Source organism: Chiloscyllium plagiosum, chromosome 18 (genome assembly GCF_004010195.1).
Source record: "Chiloscyllium plagiosum isolate BGI_BamShark_2017 chromosome 18, ASM401019v2, whole genome shotgun sequence".
Lineage (NCBI taxonomy): Eukaryota > Metazoa > Chordata > Chondrichthyes > Orectolobiformes > Hemiscylliidae > Chiloscyllium > Chiloscyllium plagiosum.
This window is the reverse complement of record NC_057727.1, coordinates 69,898,525-69,916,770: the sequence shown is the minus strand read 5'-3', so window position 1 is coordinate 69,916,770 and position 18,246 is coordinate 69,898,525. Positions and strand designations below refer to the sequence as shown.

General features: G+C 42.8%; 1 protein-coding gene across 1 annotated transcript in view; it reads right to left on the bottom strand.

The window, feature by feature from the left end:
* itpr1b (inositol 1,4,5-trisphosphate receptor, type 1b) overlaps positions 1–18,246 on the bottom strand; it is a 506,200-nt gene that overhangs the window by 114,629 nt on the left and 373,325 nt on the right. Inside the window, exon 51 of the mRNA XM_043708559.1 lies at positions 9,818–9,993. Within this exon, the coding sequence (XP_043564494.1) occupies positions 9,818–9,993 (176 nt within the window). The remainder of the gene's footprint in view (positions 1–9,817; positions 9,994–18,246) is intronic.

The window sequence follows — 18,246 nt, the reverse complement described above, 5'->3', positions numbered from 1 at the left end:
CCAATGTGAGTGAAGGAACTGTTGGGTGTAGCTACAGCTTAAGGGGTTGGCTCATGTCTTCTTGCATTCCATTGGCAACATTTCCATGTCACGGCTTTAATACTTGAGGCCCTTTGTGAGCAGTCAACATTTTTTCTTCAAGTTTGGGGGCAGGGGTTAAGGAGTGGCACTGCGTTATCTTTTGCGAAGTTAATACTTTGGCTGTGCAGCAGTTCCTTAATTCACTGACACCGATAGATGATGACTATTGAAGCTCAGCAGGGCTAGTGTTGCCAACTCCAGTTGGACATTTTTCAGCGATTTCATACAGTGATTGCCATTGCTCAACAGACACATCCACCTTTTCTCACCTTGACTGGAAACAAAGAGTCTTTATAGGAGGAATGGATGATTCTTGATCGCTGTTCAAAAAGCCTTTTCTCTACCTTTAGGATTTTGACAATGAATACACAGACAAGTTCGTGGGAAAACAATACGTTTAAAATGCTCCCATGTTGCTGCTTTTTGGTTGCAAACAGAAGAGATTTCTCTTTAGTCCCAGACGGTTGGCAACCCAACACAGCCAGGCTGCATTCATGGAGTGTAATGAGAATTCACATTTCGTCAGCGAAATACTGCAAATACTGAACATCTGTTTAGTATTTGTTCTGATGGCCTTTTGGTGAAGTGCAAGATGTTAAACCTGCAAGGGTTGGTTTCACTCCAGAATTCAGATCACGTGGGGCAAGGGGGAGGTGATATTGACAATTATAGAATCAAAGGATGGATCCAACAATGGCGTTAAATGGTTAAACTCTGCCGCAAGAGAAAACAGGATGAGTGATCGAGGTCTGAAGCTGTTGACTTAATGCTGTAAAATGCCTTCAACTTACTGACCTGGTCAAAAGTTGGAAAAAGATTAAGAGACCTAACCTCTCATTTTATAAATTGTTATATGGCTTTTACACATTTTTGAACAGGAAGGACAGGGATCTCTGTTGTGTAACTTTGTAGTAACTTATTCACAAGCAATGGAATCTCCCAACTATCACTGAACCACTAGGACTGAACCACTCACCTGACACAAACCTCTCTTTTTGAATGCATGAACCTACGTTAATTCTGTCATTATCTTATGCTCTTAAGCGTGAAAGCTTTGATGGATGAGGAGCTATTTTATCCAATAAGTAAAGGGATTGCATTCACACTTGAACTGACCCTAATAGTGTCATTCTTTCGAACTTCTCTGATGCCCAATGTTGGCTGGCTGCATATCTCTAGAACCTTTATGGTGCAGGAATTCTTAAGGGATTTTGAATTCAAGCTGCCCAGAGGGATGCCTTGTGCTGGATTTCACACCTTGCAGTCGTACTTTCAGAGCATTCTGCAGTTTCCCAATTATTTAGTACAATTGCTACTAATAAAGGCCAACTAATGCAGAACCAGGGTTCAGTGGAAACGTGGTGGCCTGTACCAGGTAAAGGCACATTGGGTGGAACTTTCCCTGCTAACACTGCGATTCTAGAACAGTTAGTCACCAAAGTGAAAGTGCCTTCAAAATCTTGGTTGGGGCAAAGAGGATCATAATTAGCGTCCATTTAAAATCACAGTTTTAAATTCTCGTCCTTCTCTCCATTGCACTGACCCTGAAAAGATTTGGAGTTGTTTTGCTCGAATGTATGAAATGAGGTCAGAACAGCCTGTTCTGGACAGTCACTCTATTTGCCGAAAAATTCTCAAGTCAGCCCCATTAATTCATCAGGGAGAGGGCAGTGTCTGTATTCTATATTGGAGGACAATCAAAATTGAGTGGGATTTAGAGTGCACAAACTGACCAGCTGACCACAGAGAGAGACACACGCGTGCACACACACACACACGCGCACACACACATGGCTGAAAGAGCCACACAGGGAGGGAGACAGATTTTGGACTGAAATTCCATGGCTTATAGCATTGGCAACCAAAGTTATTGCCTCTAATAGTACAGCAATTAAAATGGGGTATAAGCATTATGTTCATCAAGAGAGAACTGAAATGCAAACATCTGGAAAAGTTGAAGTGGAACATTCAGAGCCAGGGAAGAGTGAAGCCCTAGAGGGAGTTGATAAGAATTTTAAAATCAGTCACTGGATTGGGAGCCAATGTCCGTCAACATGCATACCAATGATAATGTCAATCTGCCCAACAGCCTCCTCTCAGATACCTCCCTCTCACTCCATCAATACAACCTCCCTATTTCATTCCCACCCACTCAGGTACTTATCTAGATTCTTAAGTAGACAAGTTCAGCTATTTGGCTGAACCACTTAACAGTGGTTTTGTGTTTAACATTTTTATTGGATTGACTCAAAAGACACTGCAATGGCCTAATGGTATTCTCAGTGGATGAGAAATCCAGACACCCAGTTCATGACTGGGGACCTGGGTTCGAATCCCATTTGGGCTGATGGTAAATATGTGAATTCAATTTTAAAAATCCTGAATTAAAAGTCTAATGATGACCATGAAACTCTTGTGGTAAAAAGGCCATCATCTGGATTCCCTAGAAAAGGTGGAAACTGATGACCTTACCTACTCCAAACCCACTGCAATGTAATTGACTGTTAACCACCCTCTGAAGTGGCCTAGCAAGCCACACAGTTGCTAAAAAAGGGAAAAATAAAAATCAGATGGATCAGCTGGCATCGAACAGAAAAGATCAATGGGAAATTCAGCCCCGTCTACCTTGCAATATCCTTCTTATTAACATCTAGGAGTTAATGCCAATATGAGGAGCGTGGTCTCCCAGACTAGTCAAGTTACAGCCTGACAATCATACTTACAGAAGCATCACAGACACACCATCACAATTCCTGGATATGTCCTGTCCCACAAGATGTGGCAGCACAGTGGTATACAGTCAGGTGAGTAAATGCCTGGGAGGCCTCAAAATTGACTCTGGGCCTCATGAACACTCTTGGCTTCAGGTCACGCATGGGCACGAAAACGTCCTGCTGATTACCGTGTACAGTCCAACATCAGCTGATGAATCAATACTCCTCAATGTTGAACAGCACTTGCAGAAAACTGTGTGGCAAGGGCACACAATGTACTCTGGGTAGGGGATTTCAATGTCCACCATCTAAAGGGGCTCGGCAGCAGCACTGCTGATTGAACTGGTCGGGTCCGAAAGGACCTAGCTGCTAGCCTGGGTCTGCGGCAGGTAATGAGGGAACCAACACGAGGGAAAAACACAATTTTGAAATGATTAGATTCCCTACAGTGTGTAAACAGGCCCTTCGGCCCAACAAGTCCACACCCTCCGTAGAGCAACACACCCAGACGTATTCCCCTGACTAATGCACCCAACACTACAGGCAAATTAGCATGGCCACTTCACTTAACTGCCCTTATTCTCATCAAGCTGCCCACCACAGCTGCATCTGTTCATAACACTATCAGCAAGAATGACCACCACATGGTGTTTGTGGAGATCAAGTCCCACCTTCACATTCAGAAAACCCTCCATAGTGTTGAGAGACACTATTGCCATTCCAAATCAGATAGACTTCAAACTGATCTAGCAACTCAAGACTGGGCATCCATGAGGCACTATGGGCCATTAACAGCAGAGATGTATTCAAACATAATCTGTAACTTCTGGGCCTGCTTGAGCCCCAGCCAACTATTACCATCAAGCCAGGGGATCAACCCTGGTTCAGTGGAGGATGGCTTGCCAGGAGCAGTGTCCACAATAATGAACATTCAACCTGGTGAAGCTATCAAACAAGATTACATGAGCACCAAAATCACAAGTAGCAAGTGATTTGGAGATAAACAATCCCGCAACAATGGCACATCCAGCTGTGAATGGTGGTGGACAATGAAACAACTCACTAAAGGAGGCAGCTCCACAAATATCCACATCCTTCGTGATTGGGGACCCCAGCACATCAGTGCAAAAGATACTGTTGATGGATTCGCGGAACTCTTTAGCCAGAAGTGCCAAGTGGATTATCCATGTGTCTCCTCCGGAGATCCCCAACATCAGAGATACCAGTTTTCAGCCAATTGGATTCATTGCACGTGACGTAAAGAAATGGCTGAAGTTCTGCAAAGGCCATGGGCCATGACAACATTCTGGCAATATCACTAAAAACATGCTCTAGAACTTGGCAAACTCCTCGCCAAGCCATTCCAATACAGCTATAACACTGGAATTTACCCAGCAATGTGGAAAATTGCCCAGCTATATCCTTGGTGCCAGGTGTAACTCCAACTAGCAGAGAGTTTTCCCCCAACTTCCAATTATGTCCTGTGCACTAAAAACTGGACAAATCCAACCCAGCAAATCACTGCCCCACCAGTCTGCTCTCCATCATCAGTGAAGTGATGGAAGATGCCGCCAACGTTATCCAGCAGCACCAGCTCAGCAATAACCAGTTTAGGTTCCATCAGGGCCATTCAGCTCCTGATTTCGTTACAGTCTTGGTTCAAACACGGACAAAGATGCTGAATTCCAGAGGAGAGGAGAGAGGGACAACGCTCGACATCAAGGTCGCATTTAACTGAATGCGGCACCATGGAGACCAAGCAAAACTGGAATAATTGGAAGTCGGGGGGAAAACTCTCCACTGGTTGGAGTTACACCTGGCACAAAGTAAGATGGTTGCGATTGTTGGGGGTCAGTCACCTCAGCTCCAAGATATCTCTGCAGTAGTTCCTCAGGGTAGTGTCCGAGGCCCAACCATCTCTAGCGGCTTCATTAATGACCTTGCTACCATCATAAATTTAGAAGAGGGAATGTTTTATGATGATTGCACACCATTTGCAATCCCACAGGTAATGAAGCCATCTGTGCCAGAATGCAATAAGATCTGGACAATATCCAGGTTTGGCACCACACAAGTGTCAGGCAACGCCCATCTCAAATGAGAGAGAATCTAACAATCACATCAATTGCATTACAATCGCTCAATCACCCATTATCAACATCCTGGCTGTACTGAAGTTGACTTGTCATCTAACTACTGCAGCTGCAAGTGAAGGTCAGAGGCTAGGAATCTTGTAATGAGTAATTCACCTCCTGACTCCCCAAAATCTGCCCACAATTTGCAAGGCAAGAGTCAAGAATATGATGAAATAATCCCCACTCATCAAGTTGCATGCAGTTCCAACAACTCTCAAAGAAGCTCCACACTGTCTAGGGTAAGCAGCCTACTTGTTTGGCACAATTCACAATATCCACAAAGGATGGTTAGTAGCAACAGCATGCACCATCTAAAAGATGCAGTACAGAAATTCACTGAAGCTCCTTAGACAGTACCTTCCAAATTCCTGACCGGTTTCATCTAGAAGAACAAGGGCAGCAGATACATTGCAACATCACCACCTGCAGGTTCCCTCTCCAAGCTACTCACCATCCTGACCTGGAAATGTATGGTATTCCTTTCAGTATCACAGGTTTAAAATCCTTTAACATCCTCCTTAAGAGCAATGTGGGCACACCCACAAGTGATCAGCAACAATTCAAGATGGTAGAGAGAGTCATAGGGGCCCACAGCATGGAAACAGGCTCTTCAGCCCACTTGCCCATGCTGCCAAGTTTTCATAATCAAACTAGTCCCATTTGCCTCTGTTTGGGTCCATATCCCTCCATACTTATCCCATCCATATTCCTGTCTAAATGACACAACTTTACTCATTTCCACCATGAACTATGGCAGCCTGTTCCAAACACTCACCACCCTCTGAAAAAAGTGCCTTTCTGAATCCTCTTGTATCTCTCCCCTTAAACCTATGCCCTCTAGTTTTGGACTTCTCCACTATGAAAAGCTGTCCACTACCTACCTTATATATACACATTTATATCTCAGTATTTTATAGACCACTATTAGGTCACTCCTCAGTTTCCTATGCTCCAGGGAAACCTATCTAACCTCTCTTTATAATTCAAACCTTCCAGCCCAGATAGCACTCTTTTTAGTTTAATAATATTCTTTATATAGTAGTGCAACCAGAACTGCATGCTGTACTCCAAACATGGCTTCACCAACGTCTCATACAGCTACAACAAGATGTCCAACTCCGATGCTCAATGTTCTGACAGATGAAAGTATGCCAAAAAGCTTTCTTCACTACCCTGTCTACATGCAATTCCACCTTCAAGGAGCTGCAAATCTGTACCCCTAGATCTCCTTGTTCAGTAACACTCCCCAGGGCCCTAGTATTGACTGTACAACTTCTGCCCTGGTTTGACCCACAAAATGACAGTTTGGCAGTTCACCACTGCCTTATCAAGAAGAACTAGGGATGGGCAATAAATGCTGGCTATCCAGTGACACCCACATCCCGTGAGGGAATTAAACAAATAACATTTGGTCGAATGAATCATTTGTCCCTTGGTTGTAGAAAGATACACAAAACAATCCAAAGTAGATCATAATAGTTCATTGTAATCAAGTCCCATTGTTGACCAACCCCAGATCCAAGCTGTTAAAATACCATTTAGTATGACGTTTAGTAACAGTGCCACTGCCTATTAACTTGCATCATAAGCAACAGCAGTGACATTGCAACATGTTGCTTAATTCTATCAAATCTGCTTTCTCAATTTAGGGCTGCATGGTGGCTCAGTGCTTAGCACTGCTGCCACACAACACCAGAGACCTGAGTTCAATTCCAGCCTCAGGTGACTATCTGTGTGGTCTTTGCACATACGCCCCTTTAGGTTTCCTCCCACAGTCCAAAGATGTGCAGGCCAGGTGGATTAGCCATGGATAATGCAGGGTTACAGGGATAGGGTAAGTGTTGGGTCTGGATGAGATGCCCTTCAGAGGGGTGGTATGGACTCGATGGCCTGTTTTCCCATTGTAATTCCTAGAATGCCGACACTGACAATATCAAGGACTTGGCATTGAAACATGCTTGAACATGGGATATCATGAGATGCTCATTCCATGGAGCTTTTAACATCCTTTAGAACTGAAATGTCTTCAGATTGCAAACTTTAACAGTTCAGGAGGTAGGAGAACAAGGCACTGAAGGTCTCAGCAGCAACTCTCGTGTTTGGTATAACACCGAGGTCATTTCACCAACCCCCTCTCAACAGCAGCTACATTAGGATAAGCTGAAGAAATCAGAAGTGCTAACGTCTGGGAGGGGCACAGGTCCAGAGATAAGTTTTCTGAATGGTTTCTTGATAATAGCTTTGCTGCTTTAAACAAGTTGCTCCAAGCCTCTATCATTCAGTTATGACAACTCAAGCTGTTCCTTGAGCAGCTTTTCATCCACATGTCATTCTTTGGTGTAGTGAAAATACCAATAACCAGGCTTTGGCCTCAAAATAATCTTCATCTGTAATCATCTAAGTTGTTTGAAATTATTTTGTGGGACATGGGCATTGCAGACTAGGCTAGCATTTATATCCCATTTCTAACTGACCAGGAGAAAATGGTGGTGAACCACTGCAGTCCAAGTGGTGTAGACACCCACATTGTCAATGGGTCAAAATCTCCTCTTAGCAATGAGGGAAGTGACAATGGAATTTCAAGTTTTGCTGGTGTGTAGATCTGAAGGAGCATGCAACAGTCCCCATTCATTTGCTGACCTCGTTCTTTTAGGTGGTAGAGGTCGTGGGTTTAAAGTTATAGAGATGTACAGCACGGAATCAGACCCTTCGGTGCAACTCGTCCATGCTGACCAGATATCCCAACCCAATCTAGTCCCACCTGCCAGCACCCGGCCCATATCCCTCCAAACCCTTCCTATTCATATACCCATCCAAATGCCTCTTAAATGTTGCAGCCTCCACCACATCCTCTGGCAGCTCATTCCATACACATACCACCCTCTGCGTGATAAAGATGCCCCTTAGGTCCCTTTTATACCTTTCCCCTCTCACCCTAAACCTATGCCCTCAGGTTCTGGACTCCCTAACCCCAGGGAAAAGACTTTGTCTATTTACCCTATCCACGCCAGTCATTATTTTATAAACCTCTATAGGGCCACTCCTCAGCCTCCAACACACCAGGGAATACAGCCTCAGCCTATTCAACCTCTCCCTCTAGCTCAAATCCTCCAACCCTGGCAACATCCTTGTAAATCTTTTCTGAACCCTTTCAAGTTTCACAACATCTTTCCGATAGGAAGGAGACCAGAATTGCACGCAATATTTCAACAGTGGCCTAACCAATATCCTGTACAGCCGCAACATGACCTCCCAACTCCTGTACTCAATACTCTGACCAATAAAGGAAAGCATACTAAACGCCTTCATTATCCTATCTACCTGCGACTCCACTTTCAAAGAGCTATGAACCTGCACTCCAAGGTCTCTTTGTTCAGCAACATTCCCTCGGACCTTACCATCAAGATTCCGTTGTAATCTGAGGTAACCTCCTTTGCTGTCCACTACACCTCCAGTTTTGGTGTCATCAGCAATCTTACTAACTGTATCTCTTATGCTCACATCCAAATTATTTATATAAAAAGGATGAAAAGTAGTGGACCCAGCACCAATCCTTGCAGCACTCCACTGGTCACAGGCCTCCAGTCTGGAAAAACAGCCTTCCACCACCACCACCCTCTGTCTTGTACCTTTGAGCAAGTTCTGTTCCCAAACTGCTAGTTCTCCCTGTATTCCGTGAGATCTAACCTTGCTCACCAGTCTCCCATGGGGAACCTTGTCAAATGCCTTGCTGAAGTCCATAGATCACATCTACTGCTCTGCCCTCATCAACCCTCTTTGTTACTTCTTCAAAAAAAAACTCAATCAAGTTTGTGAGACATGATTTCCCACGCATAAAGCCATTGGGAGGTGATGGAAGGGTCTTTTACAGACTATCACAACGTATTTCACAAAATGGTAAACAAAGCCACCACTGCACATTTTTGGTAAAGGCAATGAATGTTCTAGGTGATAGATGTGATGCAAACCTAACAGGCTGGCAAGTGCAATGTATTCAAGTACGTGCCAGAGAACAGTGAATCTCATCTTTCCAGGTCCCTTCTCCTCTTCCTCCTACCCCACCCACTTCCCAAACTGGACATGCTCCATCCTTCAACCTGCCTTCACCTTATTCATTGCACCTCAGTGCTCTAGTTACAATGAGGGACCCTACATCGACTCCTCTTCTATTGAATGACAGCACATCAAGGCACCTTTCAAAATGTAGAAGTCATGATAGTTAAGTACCAAAGAACTGTAGGACCTGAATTCTTGAACAATATTTCATTTGGAGCAAAGGATTGTCTTTATGTCCAAACTTCCTGTAAAACAACTGTAGATGGGACATCCTTTCATGGGCACACTAGCAGTTGCACCCACAACCCTATGCATCATCTCATCAAGCACAGACTTTGACTACAGGGCAATGTAATGGACCAATAAAGTCAGAGTTGAGAGTGCGTTGCTGAGAAAGTACTGCAGGTGAGGCAGCATCTGAGGAGCAGGAAATTTGACATTTCGGGCATAAGCCTTGCATCAGGAATAGGAATTGTGGGCCAGGGAGGTGGAGAGATAAATGGGAGAGGGTAGAGCTGGGCTGTGTGGGGGGAGGAAGTAGTTGAGAAAGCAATAGGTGGATGAGGGTGAGGGAGAAGGTGACACACCAACAACTGGAATTTACATAGTCCCAACCAAATTCAGAGAACAACCCAAGTGGGTGACCAGACACTTGATCAAAGTTTTGAGGTGCATCGTAGGAGAGAGAAGGGGGCAGATAACATATTCACCCACAAATCTATTTCAAGACTACTTTTGACTAGTTTCCTCGCATTGTTCTGTTAGAACACTTGCTGACCAAAAGCTCTTTAGCCCAGTTAGCTCGGGATTGCAGTTTCATGAAATACTCACGTTAAAAGCTCCCAACAAATAGAGAGTTGGCTCTAAACCAACTGAGAATATAAGTCGCAAAATCGTAGAGGCTATCAAAGCTCGGATACCATGGGGTTTAGGAAGGGCAATCACGATGGCCAGAGATATACAGACAGCTGTCCACAGCAGGCCCGATAAGTGTGCCTCCAAAGTACCTGCATACAAAAGAGACAGTTAGCTCAATGCAAAACCAGTTTCTTGCACAAGACACAAGAGGTTCACTGAAAACTGCCAAACATGGCCTGTGCAGCCCTCGGCAGGAAATTTCCTATTACATGTACAGTGGACAATGGGCAACAGAAGGATTCACATTTGAAGAAATTAATCTGAATGTCCCTCCTCCACTAATAGAAGATAGAACCAACCACAAAACCATTCATTTCAACATAGTTAGCTGCTTCTAAAATGATTGAGGGGCAGGGAATTGAGATTTAAAGCTTCTAAGTGTTCAGGCTTAATACATATTCCTTTCCCAGCAAAGGAATGGAATCAGAGGCATAGTATAAGTCTTTGCCATTATCGATTGATTAGACAGGGAAGATGGTCAGTGGACCTCAGCACACTCATGGTCATTCCAGAATGAAGAAATTTGGAGAGGGAGAGAGAGGACTACAAAACGAGAGCCTACCCCCTGTCCAGCCAGACTAGGAAAATGAACACTATTTTAGACTCTGCACTGTCAACAACAGTAATCAGTTGTTGTTGGCATTAACAGTCCAGTCCTGATTGTCATAATTCAATTACTAACAAGATAAAAAAGGTATCATTAACAGATCTCTGTCAAATTGCTCTTGGAAAAATTGATGTTATCAGCACAGGAGTGTTAATCTCTGCAACACACAATACATTAATCTGATGCATATCTTTGCCATTATCTCTGAACAACTATTTAAGCTGCCAACATGAGATTAATAAAATTGATCAAGAAGCTGAAGATATTCTGGTTGAGGATTTCCTCCATGAAGTGGTCAGTGGAAATATAGCAGGGAAGGATTTCTACCAGTCATTGGACTCAATAGTGGCCTTGCAAAATTACCTGAATATCTAGTTTTTGAAAGGTTACTAACAACATTCCCAATTGGTGCTTGGGATTGGACAACTTTAGGAACTGATAGAATCAGTGGACTTCAATACTGCCTTGATGAACTGTAAAGACTATCTTCCTCTATTTTTCATATTTTTGGTGGACTGAAATGGAAAGTGCACAGTTCTTCAAAAAAAAAAATTGTGCAATGGATTACTAGACATTTTAAAAGCAAGTTACCCGAATCTCATTGTAAATGCTGCTTACATTGCTGTTTGTTCAAGCAGTAGGGATAAGTTACTACACAGTAACTGCACAACACACAGAACCGGGGTGGTGTGTGCAAAATGATATGCAACTGGCTGATTGACAACTAGTCACCACGCCACAGGCCAATGACAAAGGCCTCTGACTACAAACAGCTATGTGATTGGCTGCCAGGGAGCCAAACAACTTGTGGATGTGAATGTTTGGCCAGAAGCCATTGGACCTCCCAAAAGGTCAATCTGTCTTTCCTCTCTGCTGTCAAAAAACCTCAGGCCTGAAAAAAGCCGGTTTATTTCTCACATATGTTGAGAGTTGTGACTTTTAACCAGTAAGATCTCTTTATAAACGGGGTGGTCGATATAAAACTCTACTGGTTAAAGCACTTGCCCCTTTATAAATTCCTCCTATACATACTCTCTCAGACACAATTAAAACATAGGTGGGGTGGGTGAAGGGAAAGAAAAAAATTGTTGTAAGTTGTGACTTTTAACCAGTAAGTTATGGATATTGTAAACATTATGCAGTTACCCTGCAACTCTGCAAGTGAAAGTACCTTGAGAAGGTAGACAGAGGCAAAAAGATTATCTCAGTTAAAACCTGGGGCAGGGACAATTGTCTTCCCAGTCTTTCCCTTCACCCACCCCACCTACGTGTTTCTTGTGTCTGAGAGAGTATGTGTAGGGGGACTTTATAAAGGGCCGAGTGTTTTAAACAGTAATGTTTTATATCAACAGTTCATAAATAGATCTTAGCTACAGTGAAACGATAGTTTATAGTAAATACTAACCCTTAAGTTTAGAAATCTGGCCCATGCTTCCCGTCAACCTCTAAAAGACAGGTTAATTTTGTATACTTTTATTTAAAAAACCCTGCAATGTTTGTGACAAGTCAAGGCACAGTAGGGATTGATTTCCAGTGCACTACCCCAATGATGGTTAATAGAATGAAGCAAAATCCTAATAGTCCAATATAGGCCGGTAGTCCACTGATGAGTCTCTACTTTCATTGGGAGTTCTTTGGGCACACAGTCAGTAGCAATCCCAACTCTCGGCCAAATGTTGATGGCTTAAGTCCCACCTCAAGACTGGATGGCCTACAAAAGGTGCATAACTGGTTGATTATCAATTTCGCCAACATGGCAAGTGAGAAGAATGGGTTTCCTTTTTAGCCAAAACCATATGACCTTCTTACAGTAGAAGATTCAGAGTGTAGATTCCTGCCATGAACAAATATCCTCCTCACACCAGGAGACTACCACATACATACATATACACACACAAAAAGGTGTTTGCAATGGTTATTTGAACTCATGAGAACAGGTTACACCTAGTGTTACTGAGGTACTAATGAGGTGGTAAAAATGCATGGAAACACACTTTCAATGTCATCCTGGTTTCAATATACCCACATAGACTTGGTTGTAACTTCAGGTAGCTAGTAAGAGCAACAAACTTTGAAAATGGGTGCACAAGGTTCCGATCACATTACTCATTTTGGGAGTCTGAAGGACACCAGGCTGACGTTCCCATGCTGCACTAATAGGATGCTGCCATGTCACAGGTGTGCCCTCCAGAATGAAATATGAAATCGTGGCCCCCATCTGCCCTTTCCAGGTGGATGCAAGGATCCCATAGTTTGTAACATTCTTGCCTCTGACACCAAGGGAGTGCCGCATTAACAAAGGTGTCTTTATGGTCCTGTCTGCCCATCTGCAGTGGATATGAAAGATCTCATGATACTATTTCAAAGAGGAGCAGGGGATTTGTTTCCACTATCCATGCCACTATCTATCCTTTCGTCAAAGTGACAGAAAGGAGATTAGCTGGCAATTAACACATTACTGTTTGTGCGAGTGAACTGCACACACAAATTGGCTGCAGTGTTGGTTATATTGCAACACCTCAAGAGTTCTTCATTGGCTGTAAAATTCTTTCAGAAGTTTTGTGGTCATGAAAAAGTCATAAATACAAGTCTTTCTTTCCTTTAGGAGCTTCCATTACCCAGTGCAGCCTTCATTCACTGGTTGCATTCCCACATGATCAACAGTGCCTGTGAACTTAACTTCCGACTCCATCTTGCCTCCATCACTAATGCTGCCTGTTTCCACCTTCATATATTGCTTACCTCTGCCTCAGATTTCCCCCACCACTTACTACACAAAAGCCCTCATCCATGCTTCGGCTATCTCCTGGCTTGAATATTCCAACAAGCCTCTGGCAAGTATTACACCTTTCTTTCATGAAAAATCTAATGTCTGTGTTACAGCTTGCACGGTTTGTCCATCATGCTGTGCTCACTGGCCTACTCTAGCTCCAATTGCAGCAATCCTTCAATTTCAAAATTCTCAGCCTTGCGTTCAAACGTAGATGTGACTTAGTCTCTTTCTCTATCTAAGTTACCTGCTCTACCATCCAGAAACTTGAAGGAAAACTGCTTGTGGCTCTCCCCAAAGCCCTTCCCTCCACCGTTTGTGACTGATTTTTATCTAAACCAAGCTTGTGGTCACGTGTCCTAATTGCTATGTACTGTATTTTGTTTGACAACATTCCTGTAAAAGTTCCTTGTGGTGTTTTACAATGTTGAGATTACTACTCAAATGCAAATTCCCATTTTTAATCCTTTAAATTAACACCCAATACTTGGACAGTATTCAGAATAAAGGTTTTCTCTGCCCCCGAATTTCCAATGGCGTCCACTGTTTCTTAACTCTTATTTTTTACTAATATAAAATGTGACAAAAAACTTGAATGTGGCACTTAAGTGTGACAGATAGGAAATGCGTGTTAGACTTAATATATATCCAAACACAACAGTTCCGTGTGAACCTGTCTGAAACCTCAACCACAAAGTTAACAGCAGAACTAAAATGTTCTTTGTAACTCTTGAAATGAATATGGAATGCTATACATCATTGCTTTTAAAGGGCAGATCATCTGCTATGCACAACGTCTTTGGCTCTGGCAGAAAGATGGAGAATACAGTTTGAGATGTGCAATCACTGGGGTGCTGGCACCAATCAGAAGCAGTGCTGCACCATACTGCTCGTGCTCTCCATCTCTCTTCCCCACCACCCCCCTCAGAGATGATGAAAGAATTATGACATCACTAGAACTGCTGGAGAAGCAAGTTGGCTGTTCCCTGAAGTTTCTTGGAAGGAGATTAGAGTGCCTCCAAATAAATACTTCTGCCAAGTGTGCAAGCCAGGTTGGAGCAACGTTCGGAACTGGAAAGATGTTGACTACCCCAAAGTGGCAAATCACATGAATAGATTATTCAGACTTGATAGGAGACCCATGTATCCTGTCAGCCATTTTTAACTAAGTAAGCACTGCTGCTTTACATCTGGTCAAACAGATAGTTCATGAGAAGTTAATTCAAATGAGCTAATGGATAATTTCTTATAAGTCAGAGCAAGGTGCTGAACTTTGATTTGGCTTTTGGGTATCAGGTCCATCTTGGATGCGTTCATGTCAATCTTATTGGGGGTGAGGGGGCAGCAAGACATGGAACACGCTCAAAATAAAAAAAAAAGAGAATTCTTCATGTCTAATGACAGCAGTCAACAAGAGGAACATATTCATGAAAACCCAATGGGTTTCAGTTCCTTGCACAATGTGCAAAAAAAAAACCTGTCACTAACATTTAAGTAAAACAATTCATAGCAAGACCAGTCAAGGAACATCCTGTGAATAAAATATTCCATTGATCAAAACACATTTTTGTTCCAAACTTATGATATTTAAGATGACAAAATTTCCCACATTACATTAGTAACCGTTTTAACAAAAAGGTACTTAATTCATTGTAAAACACCTTCAGATGTCATGAAATCATGGACGATATTGCGTTAAAAAAAGCAAAAAGAAAATACTTCAGTATTTTGCCTTTTCTCCATTAAACTGAGGTCCAGCTACTCCTTTGAATTTCTTGTGACAAGCACATTTTAAGATTACAAGAGAAGTGGTTTGAGATCTCTGAAGTTTAACGTCACAATTTTTCTCATCCATTTTAAATTTATTAGTTGGCACCTTTCTCCACCTTGATCAAACAGTCAAAGTACTAACAGGCTCAGAGTGTAGAGACAAACTAGACTGAAGAGCATGAACCTCCATAATATTCTAGCCATGTGCATCAGGAAAGTTATGATCAGCTCTTCTTCCTGAAGAGGAGCTTATGCCTGAAACAGCAATTCTCCTGGTCCTCAGATGCTGCCTGACCTGCTGTGCTTTTCCAGCACCATACGCTTGGACGCTGATCTCCAGCATCTGCAGTCCTCACTTTCTCCCACTTGTGATAGTGAACAGGTTTTATTTATAACAGTCTTAGCTCTTCCAATTTAACTCTTAGAGTGAGGCAAACTGAAGAAAGAAAGAAATCTACAGAAGAATACATTGAGGTTCGAGGACATTCAGACTCTCACTGACCACATCATTTGTATTTGCTGAGAGTTGTGTCACATGCATTTCAACTGAGTGCATGCAAATAACCTCTTTGCTTGTAGTTAAGCAAAGTATAGCTACACTGCAACCACTGACACCAACCCTGAACAGCTCATCAATAAGGATCTTCACAATTTTCTGAATAGGAGAGTTTTCACTGCATTTCTGGGGCTCTGAATGCTTTGGGGTAGTGCAGTTTGTGTCAGAGAACAAATGTTGTAATCTTTGAGCTGTCAATTTCACCAACAAGGATTGAATGCACAGTCCAGCAGTGGAGCCTCCAGGGTGGGATAAGAGAGAGTGTCTCGTTCTCAACAAGACCTCATGCAAAGGCATTACACTTCCTCCATAAATGGAATTTCAAGAAGAGGCCAGCATACAAGTGAGGTCACCCAGATCCGACTGGTCACTGTATAGTGAATGGATGTGGCCTATGGGAATTGGCTACAAGATTCAAGGCAATCCACCTGGTGGCAAAAAGGCTGGTTGCCCCACTCAGACTTAGACCTGTGAAGCTGAAAGACCCAAGTTACACCCAAGGAGGCGACAGGGTATGCCCGGGACCACAAAACTTCAATTAACCATGATCCTTCATCTGCAAACTGGTTAGCATCAGCACAAACAAAACCAGAGCAATCAGTTGTCTTCCCGCCTGTGATGAGTGTGTTTGACTGCAGGGGGGAAATCAACAAGACTTCTGGAGAAGAGACAGGACAAGGCCTCAGGCAACTGTCTGTGTGGAGTTTGCACATTCTCCCATATCTGCATGGGTTTCTTCTGGGTGCTCCGGTTTCCTACCATGGTTAAAAATTTGCAGGTTAGGTGAATTGGTCATGCTAAATTACCCATAGTGTTAGGTGCATTAGTCAGGGGTAAATATGGGTAGGTTACTCTTCAGAGGGTAGGTACGTACTTGTTGGGCCAAATGGCCTGTTTCCATACTGTAGGGAATTTAATCTAATCAAGGGTTATCAGCTCGAAATACTTCATTATAATGATGTTCAGAGAAAAAGGGTCCACACTTGGAAGGTCAGAGTTTTATTTACCTTTACAGCTTTTGATCACCTGAATACCTGCAGTGTGGAAGTAGGTCAGTTGGACCATAGAGTCCACACCGATTCTCCGAAGAGCATCCCATCTCTGTAACCCTGCATTTCCCATGGTTAAGCCACCTAGCCTGCACACCCCTGGACACTATGGGCAATTTATCAGCCCCAATCCACCTAACCTGCATATCCTGATGGCTGCATTTGAAACGCGTTCACAAAACTTTCACTTTTCCAGCACCGTTTCCTCTCCACTTCCCCATTCGATCGGCAGTGAGATTTCAATTGACTACACAAAAACACACATTAAACCACCAGGTGCACAAACTCATACAGCCATTTTTTTTCTAAGCAACCCCAACATGCCCAAAAAGTAAAGTTTCTGGTACACTGGGATCTCTGGGCAGAGGATAGTCAGTAATGGCAAGAATGAACATAGATTGCTACAAGCACCTTTCATTACCTCATAACATCTCAAGTACTTTTGAAACATTACTGCTGTTAAAAAAAAAAGGAAACAGCAGTGACCAAGTTGCACAAAGGAAATTCCCACAAACAGCAGAGAGATAAGAGGATGAAATGGCTATTATCAGCAATGTCTAATGTGGGAATGGTTATAACTCCAAGGAGACACTCTCCTTTCTTTCAAATCGTAACATGGGATCATTTGCATCTACCAGAGGACAGAGCTTCAGTTTAAAATTTCAGGCTGAAAGGAAACACTTCCCACAGTGCAGCACGCCAGTAACATCCTGCTGGACAGTCAACCTGAACTCAAATGCTGTACTCAAACCTCTGCAGTAGAACTTGACCATACAAACCTAGTGAGAGTCTGACCACTGTATCACAGTTGCCGGAGTCTTGTAACTGGTTCAACCACTGCAATCTGAAAATTATCCACATTAAAACAGCTACTGAAAACTGTGGAAGTGGTATCTTTTAAGTGTTAAGCAGCCTTACTGAATACAGAACTGTACATCAAGTCAAGTGATGGTACACAACATTCAGACACATGACTTGGCTTTAGAAATTTACATTTTTTGTTTTAGCACAGGCTCTTTTGCTGTCTATTCAAGCTTAGTCCAGGCAACAGTCCAGGTTTTATTTTTAAGAAATGTTTACTAACAGTATTCACATGATGGTAAGCTGCAGAGCTCCATGAACTGTGATTCAAGAGTTTCAACATGGAATCCTATCACATGGTCACCGAGGTCATATGACATGGCAGCATACCTCAGAGACGCGCGCGCGCACACACACACACATCCCCCTTTTCACTACAATATTCAGATTTTAAAAAATCTGCATCTCAGTTGGTTTCAATTCACTCCAAAACATTGAAAAGTACATAACTTTCTTAATCATAGGACTACTGAAACCTCTAAACTCTTCAGAACTGCCAGGTTGTTTATAATTTGCCATCTTAGGCTGTAGAGATAATAGCATTTTTTAAAAAAAAAAGTTACAGCAAGTTAAAATCACTACATAAATGGTTGAAATAAATCATAAGACAGATACTCAATGTAGCCACTTTTGATCATTTAGACTGAAAGACATCTTCTAATCAAGTGCTTGTGTGCTTGACATGGAATGAAGTTTAAACAGAAAAGGTAAAAGGAGTGGGTAAAATCA